The sequence below is a fragment of the Elephantulus edwardii genome, unplaced genomic scaffold (genome assembly GCF_000299155.1).
Source record: "Elephantulus edwardii isolate Elephantulus edwardi_28Jun2011 unplaced genomic scaffold, EleEdw1.0 scaffold00099, whole genome shotgun sequence".
NCBI lineage: Eukaryota > Metazoa > Chordata > Mammalia > Macroscelidea > Macroscelididae > Elephantulus > Elephantulus edwardii.
The window spans coordinates 6,864,577-6,877,239 of record NW_006399849.1 but is presented as its reverse complement, the minus strand read 5'-3'; the positions used below and the strand labels follow the sequence as shown (position 1 = coordinate 6,877,239).

Below are 12,663 nucleotides of genomic sequence, written 5' to 3'. Positions count from 1 at the left end.
CCATACTGAAGGCTGCAGTCCTTGACCCTTCGCAGCAAGTGCATGAGGTCTTCCTCAGTTTCAGCAAGCAGGGTTGTGTCATCTGCATAACGGAGACTGTTAATAGATCTTCCACCAATCCTGATGCCACAATTCTCCTCATAGAGCCCAGCCTCTCGGATAATCTGCTCTGCATAAACTCAGCACTATTTGATGTCAATAGGAAATCATTGCTTTCCCAGGCTTCCTTCTAATCTTGATGACAAAAAAATTACCTAGACATTGCCAAATGTTCTTGTGGAGGGAACTTACACCAAATTGAGATAAATTAGTTACTTTGATATTTCATTAATTAGTTATTGTTATTATGTGCTATTGATTTTCCTGCGACTCAGACTGACCCTATGTACAGCAGCTCTGAAGCCGGCCCTGTCCTGAGCCAGTCTCACTGATTCTTACACACCTATCCCAATTACCCCAGTTACTGTATTTAATTACCCCTTTAAAAAGGGGGGACTCTACAAAAACATTGTTGGTCCAGGTCCAGTTTGGTCTAGGGAGCTCTAGTGGTTTAATGGGAAGAAACCACTTCACAATTGCAAAGGAACATTGTTTGAATCCAGCAGCTGTTCCGCTGGAAAGGGATGGGCAATCTCTTCCTGTGCAATTTACTGCTGCCTCTGAAAACTAGCTGAAGAGTCAACCATGGGTCCTTTCCTAGCAGGCACACACCACCACCAACAGGACCAACTGGAATGATGATCTGTGTCTAATTAAAACAGTCCCATTTATTTGATGGAAATTGACTGTAGATACAAAGTCTAATTGTGTCTCTTTGGAACCAGAACAGCAAAGTGTTCCCCTGGACTCTGTAATGCCTGACTTCTGAATGTTCAGGCTCATTGATTGAATCCATTTTTAAAAACACGAGGTCACTGATTAATCAGGAATCAGAGTCCAGTTCCTATCCTCGCCCCAAATCGTTACTAGCAAATCGTCTCTATGGATACCAGTTAAGTATAGGAATAGTTTGATGATTGGTCAGAAATCTAAGTGCATGACTCAGATTTGTGGGGTTTTGGGGTTTTGTGTGTGTGTGTGTGTGTGTGTGTGTGTGTGTGTGTGTGTTGTTGTTGTTTTTTTTAACTTTTAAACCTTTCTCTAAGGAGAAACTAGAAGATATATTCCCTCCTAACATACACTTAAACTTGTAGCTCTGAATGCAGGATTCCTTTCATTTGACTCTTTGAACGCTGTGTTTCTTTGATGTCAGCACTATTGGCAAAAACAGGCCTAACTGTAGAAAAACAGTGGCCAGACATGATGAGAGAAGCAGCATCTATTGTTGAGGGGAAGCTCAGAGCCTTTTGCACCTACCAGCCAGAAACACACGTGGCCTAACAACTGAATGGTTTGAGGAAGGGAACTGTCACAGAGCCAACATCACCCTTGCTTTGCCCCAGAGCACAGGCAGTTTGTACTTGATCAAGGCCCTGTGGTTCCTTGTCTCCCTCAATGCTCTGAGTCCTTATTTATTTAATGAGAAATATGAGTTGAACAGTAAAATAGGACAAACAGAATTGGATGTATATGTCATAATTTTTGCAGCTAATTGCACAGGACTTCTGTGTCTCTATCACATTTATTATGTTGCAGGTTTTGTTTTTTCTCTCACAACTCCCCATCACTCCTCCATTGCCTTTTTCTCCTGCTGTCAGTATCATAGATTACTATGATGCAGAAATAAATAACCAGCCTTGTTTTGCTGGCCAGCAGTACTAAGCACATGATCCCCACTTACTGAAGCAAACGGTGCAGGTTTAATTAGATAGGAGGGGTGGAAGAACTAAATTATATTAAATTATTAAATCTTCATATAACTCTCTTGGGAGTGCTGATGGCCTAGTGGTAAAAGAGTTGTACTGCCAACTCAAAGGCAGGCAGTTCAAACCCACCAGCTGTTCCAAGTGTGAAAGATGGGCAATCTCCTCCTCTGTGATATTTTTACTGCCTCTGAAAATCTATTGGAGGATCAGCTTTGAGTTGTTCTCATGCAACAGCACACAGCAACAACAATATTAGGGCTGAAGAATCTAAGCTTTCTAAAATAAAAAGTAAATTATAATTTTTTATAAGAGAATGAAAACAGAGTTCTTGGATTTGTGAAAGCAATATACAAAAGATAAAAAAAAATAAACAGAGGAATATAAGTCAAAGAGAGGCTGACATTCCCTTCAACACTGAGCTAAAAGTTTGAGTATACTGCTTCCTAATATCTTATTGTCACCGTGGAAATAAAATTCAGAATTACTAAGGGCCATGATACCACACTTTTCCCATCATTCACTTTCCATTTGAAAGCTATTTCTCAGGCTTCTTAGAGAAACCTTATGTTGCTTTATTAAGTCATTTTTTATCTGAATATATATTAAACTAAAGCAAATCCACTAGCCTCAAGTTAGTTCCTACTCATTACACCACCTACAGGACAGAGTGGAAGTGCCTGGAAGGCTTTCTGAGGCTGGAGAGATTTGCAGAAACAGAATACCTTTTAGTGTGCAGTTCATTATTTGACCGATGCCAACCAGACTTCTCTTAGAAGGATATACTTGGATTTAAATGGAGCTGGGTTTTGTATGTATGTGTTAGGTTTCTGACTTCACTGAATTTTATTGGATTATATTAAAAGAAAATGTTCTTTGCATGACTTCAAACTTATGGAAAAGCAATCTGATTTTCAAATCCACTCTCATCGCATTGAGTCAGATCCAACTCATAACTGACCCTCCAGTGGGTTTTCAGAGGCTGCCAATCACATGGGAGGAGACTGCCCATCTTTCTCCCCTGGAATTGCTGTTGGATTCAAACTGCTAAAGAGGCACCACTTTTAAGTAAATGGCACAACTCCCTAGGGACTATGCAACTGAAGCTCCCAACATTAGTTAAGATAAAGCATCAATGCATAGTTTCCATTCTTTAACTGTTTTTCATCTCTTTTTTTCTTCTTTACTAGTAATTAAGAAAATATCTTTCTTTCTGCCTCACCGCACAAATGTGGCTTTATGAAAATATATTTAAGCATACTACTTTAGTTAAATCTTAGAGACATCCTGGAAATCAAACCATCTAATTGTGAGTATATTTAAGTGAATATACGATATTGATTGACTTACCTTTCTAGGAAGGTACCCTAGTTGTGTAACTGGTTGCCTGTCAAACCTCTAACTGAAAGGTGAGCGGTTAGAACCCACTTGTGACTCCGAAGCAGAGAGATGAGCATTTATCAGCCATCAAGATTTACTAGCGCAGAAAACTGGCGGAGGGGTAAACATGAACGGGAATCAGTTTGTCGGTAATGGATGGGTTATATTCCCAGGTATATGACTTTTCTCAGCAGTTTCCAATTATGTTCAAAGCTATATTTTATATTTGAAATTTAGAGAATGAATTCCAGGATTTTTCTTTTTAAATTCTCTATGAGTTGGGCCCTCAATTCATTTATTCCCTTTTTCCAAACATCCTTTTCATTGCTAATCTGCTGTCCAACTGTGTTTTCATAGAACAAAAGCTCTGGATAGAATGATTTAAGTTACAATGTCTTTCACACAGAGAAAAATAATTTAGTTGATTTACTTGCAGGATATTAGCAACATGCTTTCCTAAAGGAAAATTGGACTCTGATATATTTGAAAAGTCCAGGTTCTATTATTCCAAATATTGATATTGTAAAATGCTTTATGAAAACATTTGCTTGCGAAATATATACTGATACCCTAATTAAAAGCTGACCGGGGTTGAGTCCATGCTAAAAGTTTAAACACATCAACCTACACACATGCACAAAAAATAATTCAATGGACTTTCACTTTTATTTTCCCATTTAAATATGACTTTTAAGCAAAATAAAGTAACATAAAAAAAAAGTAACATGAATACAGACATAGGATTTATATGTGGATTTAATAGTTTACACTGGCTTGTAGTCTTACATTACCAACTACAGAACAAAATGAAGTGACTTAGAGCAATTGAACCGGGTTGTGTGTTTCAGAATTTAGCTTATTGCTTCATATTAACATGTCAGTTTACTAAACAGTACAAGAGTCAAGCAGTATCGGAGTCGGACTGTAAAACCCTTACCCTTCTGAAAAAAAACGATGTGAAACCCCTAACAAAAATCAGAGATCTCACTTCTAGAAAATAAATTTTCTTTTAAAAATATCTGTTTTTAACAGTTGGAAAACTAACCCAAAGATTTAGCCAAAGGTTTGAAACCATGTTTTTGTTTTGTTTCGTTTTAACTAGTCAAATGTGTGAATATTATTTCATGTTGATAATAAAGTCTTACCTGATCAAAAATATTTCTTTATATGTCACTTTGCATGTGTGTGCATATATTTGTCTGTGTGTGTGTGTGTGAGAGAGAGAGCGAGAGTAAATAGGAAAAGAAGGCCATCTTAAGGCTAACTATATTACTTTTAAAATTTTAACTTTTATTCCAAAAATTCATAAAATTAGAACTAGTGTTTTCACACAGAGACTAATATAACCCTATAAAATGCTTCTGAGGCTCACTGTGAAATGCAGAATACTGTTGTGTGAAACCAGAACTGACAGATGACTTTTGGTCATATTACCCAAACACATTATTACCATTCAGACACTGAATAGAAAGGCTGGAGGTTGTACCAAGAGTCTGCCTTAGTACACACTCCTGTCCCCTGTAATTAAAACACTAATCTCAACTTTGAAACTCCTAATTAGATAACACAAATTGGTCCAATGGGGGAGGGTGTGAATGTGGGGAGGGGGTGGGTGGAGGGAGGGTGTGAGCACAATGTTGGGACTCCCATCTAGAAATGGCAATTTCCTTACAGGGAAGAAAAAAGTGATCTATTTATGGACCTCCTAATCACCAAATGAATAAGAAACTTTTTTTTTTTTTAAACCCTCGCACATTTCTCTCACATTGGAATCGTGAACGGCTGGGTATTGATTGTGACAAGTTTGGCATCTGGTATTACAAACCATTAATGAAACATAATGATTGTTTGGTTAAACGTGGTAGTAAAATAGACCTTATAGTCCACACTAGCACCCCAAATTTCCCAATAACTAAAACCTCACAGCCCTTAAAACCAGACCAGCTTTTGCTGAATAGCTAAACTGAGATGATCTGCCAGCTTTTCTCTTTGGTTAATTTTTTCCTAGCCAACCAGTCCGCTGGATTTTTTTAAATCTAACCTCTCACCCTGACCCTCCCAGCTCAGCAGACCTCCAAAGCAGCCACGAAAAGGGCAACACAACACAATTCCCTGACAAGCAGCCAGAAGAAAGGAAAGCAATTACCGTCGCCTCTGAGGTTTAATGTCAATGGGCTTGGTTGCATAAGGAGATCCATGCACATAAGCGCTTCGGACTCGAGCCACCTTCCCCAGCGATAGGTACTCACAGCTGGTTGGCAAACTCATTTTTTTTCCACAAGGCAGGAAGTGAAAAGAAATCTTAGCAGTCAGCCTAGCATTCCGGGGAGCGCTGGCAAGAACGAGTCAGATAATGGATTTCATACATAGGCTGCTCCCAGGGCGCTGAGGGCTTCTTTTCTCCAAAAGTAAACGCGTGTTTCTGGGAGGCTACAGGCACTACCTTGTTTTCTCTTCATGGTTACAGGAAGCGCACTGCTTATTTCTAACCAGAGTCATGCTCTGACCAATTATTGGCTGAGCCGATGAAGTAGACATTCTGTAGCTCCAGAAAAGCCTATTTCCACTCAGGCCAAATCTCTGAGTAGGCAGCAAGGTTTAATGCATTTCCCCCCACTCTGGTGTAAAAGAACGTCAACCAGTGGTTGAGTAATCAGAGTTATTTACCAACACACCAAGCCTGCATCTGTTAGAAAGGAAATAAGCAATTATTTGCTAGCTTTTCAAAGCGGGGTAAGTTGTTTTGTAAACTGGTCATAGATGCTCAGAAAATGAGAAGGGCACATGGAAATGATTATGACTGGTTTTCCAATTTTCTGGTTAAAAAATTGTGGGTATGCATGCATGAAGCACTGTTCACAATAGAACTTAACTCAATCTCATAGTTATATTAAAATTGTAAGCAGAGCCCTTGAATACTAACCCTTTTTACTAGAATACTAGTTTCCCCTTTTCATTAGAAACTCTAGAAATCACAAATTCATTGCTAGAGACAGCTAGATCCTACTCACAGCTGACCCTCCAGCAGGCCCTATTCATAACTGACTCTCCAATGGGTTTTCAGAGGCTATAAATTCCTCAGGAGGAGGCTGTTAATCTTTCTCCCACTGAGCAGCTGGTGGATTTGAACCACCTACCTTGGGGTTGTCAGCATAACTCCTTACACACTAGGACACCAGAACTCAGGCAAACTCTCTTCTGTAGAGTCTCTCTTCTGTAGTCTATGGGAAACTGAACAGGCAATCTATGCTAATTGCTCGTAAGACAATTAAAATTGGAGCAATTAAAAATGGCATCAAATAAAAGCTGAACAATCTCTTCCCATGTGATTACTGCTTCTGAAAACCTGCTGGAGGATCAGCTCTGGGTTGATTCTGACTTGATGGCACACAACAACAAGGCAGCAGAGACTCAGAGAAAAGGTTCAGCACCAGCAGCAGGTTTTCAGAGGTAATAAGTTGCACAGGAGGATATTACCCATCTTTTTGTCATAGAGCAGGTAGTGGATTTGAACTGCATGCCTTTGGGTTTGACAATGCAACTCCCTATCATAAAGCTCTCAGAGCGCTCATCTATATATACTAGTGTTATAATCAGAATACCTGAGAGGTCTTCTTAGTAGGGTAAGGATTTGAGGAGTTCACCATACTCTGAGTGGTAAGACTTAAAACTGAGAAGTCATTTCTTACTCAGGATTCAAATATGCACAATGTATTTACTTGAGAACTTAAATCTAGTACCTAGTATCTAGATTTAAGAACTATCTAGATCTTAAATCTAGATAATGCTTAGCTTACAGCAGACATCCCTTAAATTGAGAAATGTCCAACTCAAAAGGGAAGACAACTTTTCTTAGGATAATGTCACTTTGTTTTCCAACCAGAGGGCTCATCCTCAGGTGCCGTATCTGCTGGTCTAATTTTAAGTGTGCTTTACTGTGCAAAGAGTTTTTGAAGGTTTGTTGTTTCACAGATGGATGGCCAATCTTTTTCCCTAGGCTGGGTGCTCAGACGCCAGTACACAGTATTATTAAGAGTTTGGGGACTGTTCACAAGGTCATTATGAGTCATAAGCGACTTGACCACACATAACAACAATAATTTTTACCCAGTTCTCTTTTTTAATTATAAAATGGTGCATGTCCTTTTTAATGGGTTAAATTACATAGGGATGTATAAATGATTTTACTCTCTTTCAATTCCCATTAATCCTTTCTTTCCTTTTTTGAAGCTTTTCAAAAGAATTTATTTTATTGTTTTTTATCCTTTCTTTTTATATTTATTAAAGTTGCATATACACTTACATGTGTGTAAGCACACAGACATACAATGTATTCTCTAAGTGAGAAAGTACTGTACATAATCCTCTATAAATAGTTTTGTACCTAAAAGGAATCATGAACATATTTTGAATTAGTTTTAACTATTAAATAATATTTCACATAATAACTATGCCAACATTTAATCAACAAGTCCCTATTGATGGTCAAATGCTCAGGAAGCAGGTGGACATTAAACAAACATATTGGCATGTTTTAATTTAATGATTGTTATTTTAGTTTCACTGTAGGATTGCTAGATTGTAGAGTGCAGGCCAATTCGTTAAGTAGCCCATGGCAGTTCACATTCTCATAAATCATGTAGAAAGATGATCATTTTCAAACTCTTAACAATAGTGTCTACTGACATCCAAGTATATTTCTTTATAGGATAAAAACAAGAAAATGAACTCTCAAAATGACCAATGAATATATATGGGTTCTTCTTAAAACAAAATTGTTGCTGGAAGTGTTTACAAAGGTAAAAGGAAAGTCTATCTGAATTGAGAGGGAGTTCTTGTAGCTTAGTGGTAAGGAATTGTACTGCCAATCCAAAGGCACACAGTTTGAATTCACCACCTACATTATGGGAGGAAGATGGACAATCTCCTTTCGAGTGATGTATTGGTTCCGAAAACCTACTGACTTGAGAGTAAACACTGTAACATTTGAATTGAATATACCTAGACCTAAAAGACTGAAGAGTGAAGACTTTGCTCATATGTGCCATGGCAGAAGATTGGCTTCTCATAAAAAAAAAAAAAAAATGAAAGGATACCCCAAGCATAACATAATCAGAAAGCAAGCTATTCTTTTTTTTAATTTTAATAAAAGTTTACAGAGACTTAGGGTTTCCAGTCATACAACGTTGCACTTTTCTCTCTGCCCACCCCCTCGCCCCCCAAAAAAGTCACTCTTCTCCTTGAAAAGAAAAAGAAAAACTCTGTCATTGTTATGCAATCCCTCCCCCCAACTTCATGGCGACTATGTAGCCTTTACTCTGGACTTCTAGAATGACAAGAATACCCATTCATATATCCCTTTTAAACAGTTCTCTCCCCAAGGGAAAATAATATGGACAGAGTCCTGCCATTTAGCACCAACATTTGCAACATAGAAGGGGTGTCTAATGACTGCCAAAATAATAGTCATGTCTGATTGTGTGTAATTTATAGCTGGCAACCTTGAGAAGCTAGTTTGGGACTTATTCTGCCATCCTAGAGGTCTAAGAACAACCTGTCTCTCTCATTCTGCTCAAGTTGGAATTGATTCATAGTGGGTTTTCATTGCTCATTGCCACTGAATCTGAACCAATTCATAGCTGACCCTTCAATGGGTTTTATCCCAAGGCTGTAAATCACACAGATGAAGACTGACTTTCTTTCTCCCTCGGAGTATCTGGTGGACTTGAACTGCCCCTCCCCCGCCTTGGATTGACAACATACCCGCTACCCACTAGGCCACCAGAGCTCCTTCTGAAGGGTGCTTGTTTTTGAGTACCATCAAGTTCGAACTGACCCATAGCTAACCTCCAGCGAGTTTTCAGAGGCCATTTAATCACACATGAGAAGATGGCCCATCCTCTTCCCCTGAAGTGGCTAGTGGATTCAAACGGGGTGCTTTCATGGATTGCAGTGCAACGAACTCAGTGATTTTTCCACACTAGAAAATAAGAGCTGTGACAAGTAAGAATTTCCAAACCAATATCAGAAACTGATTGGCAAGCATCAGCCTTCTCGAGAGGGAAGTACGTGTCCTCTCGTGGATAAAATTCCTCGGTTTTCTTAGCAGGAACATTTTCTCTTGTATCTGGGCAATGATTGACCTGGAGCCTGACAGGGTCTCTTCGGGGGATTACTTGTACTTAAATTGGAGTGAGAAGGGATTACTACTAAATTCCAACCTGCCAAGAAATCTGGACTCTGTGAGAATTCTGCTAATTAGCAGAGACTGGCCTTTGATGGAGTACCAAATCTTGCTAGCTCCAGCAATTCTCTTTCTCTGAGACTGGACAAAGGGAGTTGAAGACTTGACCTTTGAGAAAACAAAGATACAGCTTAATCTAAGGGTTAGAATAACAGTCTGTACCAAGTTCATTAATCATTAAGGAATGATCAGCCTACCCATCTATGCCATGTTAATATTTCCACAATATTAAGGGGTTTTGTGGTATAGACAGGTAGGGGTCCAGCACAAATGTTTAAGCAACCACCTGTCTCAGTACTCTGATTTGAAATTCTTCAGATCATTAAAACAAGGGCAGATATCACATGAAAGTGTATGAGGAATCAAATTGTATTCAGTATATTAGGCATGGTAGGGCTTTCAAAATCCAACCAATTAACAATTTAGTACAATTTTAAGTAAATACCAATTGAGGGCAACAGGATTTTTTTCCCTCCTAATATTTCCAATAATATTTATTGAAGATTTTTCCAGCCTTCAGCTGCCCCCTAGTTTGATATTGGTCATTTGGAAAGCTGCAGATACTGCTTCATAAGATGAGGTACCATCTGTCCACAGCAGTATCATAAGAATTGGCCAAATCAATCCCCTTCATTTATCACATGAAGGACATTCCCCACTCCAGACTATGTGAGGTTGGCTTGAGCCTTGGACTGTGGAACGTATGGTACCACTGCCAATGCAGGCAGACATCACCACATTGCTCCAATTACCCTGGATCTACTGGTTTCCACCTTTGTATTTCCTGATGAAGACCCTCAACGCATCTGTTATGTGCTAAAAAAAATAACTACAGCTTTCTTAAGAATCGTCATCTTTGTGCTGTTGTAATCAAATCCTTGTGAGAAAATTCCACTTAGAAGTCATATGAGTCGCCTGTGACCCATAACGACCCTATATGCGTGGGCTCTAAACCCTGTCCTATACTAAGACAATTTCAGATTAGGTCTGACAGGCCTAATCTAATTTCTCCACTCATGGACTCAATTATTTTTGTCTTGGGTCTTCCTCTTATGTGCTGTTCCTCCACCTTTCCAAGCATCATGTCTTTCTCCAAAGACTGATCCCTCCTGGCCATGTGCTTAAAATATGTGAGATGGAGCTTCAAATTCCTTGTCTCCAGGGAGCAGCTTGGTTTCACCCTTTCCAGGACAGACTTGTTTGTTCTATTGGTAGTCACTGGCATATTTAATAATCTTCTCCAGCATCATGACTCAAAGATCTTGATTCTTCTTCTGTCATTTTTTGTCATTGTCTAGCTCCCTGAAGCATAGCTAATACTTGTGAAAACCATGGCCTGGATCAGGTACACCTTAATCTCCATTCTGATATCGTTGTTCTTCACTATTCTAGTTAGGGGTCCCTGACAACAGGCTTTGCCAACGGAATTTGTCTATTGATTTCCTGACTGTTGGTCCCAAGAGTGATGATTGTGGAAACAAGCAAGCTAAAGTTGTAAACAATCTCAATCTCTTCTCCATCTGTCATGAAGCTACCAATTGGCCCTGTGGTAAGAACTTTTGTTTTCGGGATACTGAGCTTTAATCTGTATTGAAGACTATAGTCTATGACCTTCTACAGCAAATGCCTCAGGTCTTCCTCAGTTTCAGCAAGCAGGGTTGTGTCATTTGTATAACACAGTTTGTTGATGATTCTTCCTACAGTCCTGAGACCACATTCCTCTTCTTAAGCCAAGCCTCCCAGAGGATTGGTTCAACATATACATTGAAAAGGTATGGACTCACCCCTTTCCTGATCCTGGACCATGTAGCATTTCCCTGCTCTGTTCTAACTACTGCTTCCTTGTGCCATTTCATCAGTGATTGTTGCTGTTATGTGCCATTGAGTTGCCTGCGACTCATAGTGACTCCATTTACAACAACTCTAAAACCTGCCCTGTTCCGAGCCAGTCTCACTGACTCCAATACACTTACCTCCATTGCCCTAGTTACTGTATCAGTCTATTCTCACTTGGGGGTCTTCCTTTCCTTTGCTGTCCCTCTACCCTTCTGAGCATGATGTCCTTCTCTAAGGATAACTCGCTCCTGGACACATGCCCAGAGTATGTGAGACAGAGCTTCAAAATTCTTGCCTCCAAGGAGAAACTTGGTTTCACTCTATCCAAGAAAGGCCTATCTGTTTTCTTGGAAGTCCATAGTAGGTTCAAGACTCTTCTCCTGCACCACAACTCAAAGGCATCAATTCCTCTTCTGTCATCCTTAGTCATTGTGCAGTTCTCTGATGCATAGCAAGTAATTGTGGAGAGTCTTTAGCGATTACATTAAAAAAATTTAAATTTTATAGCTTAGCACAGGACCCTGCCTGTCTGTCTTGTCCTATTTACCACAAGTGACACCTGAGGGGGATGGTGGGCACTTGTCAGTATTATTCAGATGTCCTACATCTATTTCTCTATTTGCATATAACTCTGTTCCATAGCTGCTCATATATTTATAACTCATCCCCCATGGCACTACAGTTTTGAGAGAGCAGGAACTGTGCTTTATTTTACTTTGTAATTCTAGCACCCCGAACAACACCTGATTTTTAAATAAGGTTGCTGGGACTTCAAGGTGCTGGATGTGCTCAAGATTTGTTTAATTATCCTCTTAGCTCCCTCCTCCTTAACTACTTAGCAAGAACAATAATTTTTAAGATATTAAATACTGAAAGATACTGCACAAGTGATTTGCAAATCATTGTTAACTAACTGGGTTCAGCAGTTTGTATTTACTCAGTGCTTTGGTGGGAGAAAGGGCTGGTAACTCACTTCTGTAACTACTGTCGTGTTGTTAGATGTCATTGAATCAATTTCAGCTCATAATGACCTTACTTACAACACAGTGAAGTGGTGCCCAGCCAGCTCACCACTAGTCTGTCAGTTTGTTATACCGCAGTGACTTACTTGCATGTTGCTGTGATACTGAAAACTATGCCATGAGCATTTCAAATACCACCAGTGTGATGATCAGGGTGGACAGGTTTCAGTGGAACTTTCAAACAAGAACAGACAAGCAAGACAGACCTGATGATTTACTTCTCACAGAAAACAAAAAGCCAATACCATAAATATTATGGCTAAGAAAACCTTATCAAGGCAAAACCACACAGCAAAGGTGATGGTCAACACAATGTTCTCCAAAAAAGTACCATTAGAACATTCTTTTAAACAAAACAAAACAGACAAACCAACAACAA

At 39.3% G+C, this 12,663-nt stretch overlaps 1 protein-coding gene across 5 annotated transcripts in view; it reads right to left on the bottom strand.

Moving 5' to 3' along the window:
- PDE4D (phosphodiesterase 4D, cAMP-specific) overlaps positions 1-12,663 on the bottom strand; it is a 2,352,803-nt gene that overhangs the window by 602,142 nt on the left and 1,737,998 nt on the right. The window contains exon 1 of one of the 5 annotated variants that reach the window (XM_006891516.1): positions 5,329-5,450. The exons of the other annotated variants lie outside the window; for them this stretch is intronic. Within the exon in view, the coding sequence (XP_006891578.1) occupies positions 5,329-5,450 (122 nt within the window). Of the gene's footprint in view, positions 1-5,328; positions 5,451-12,663 lie in introns of those variants that run through there. 5 annotated transcript variants of the gene reach the window in all.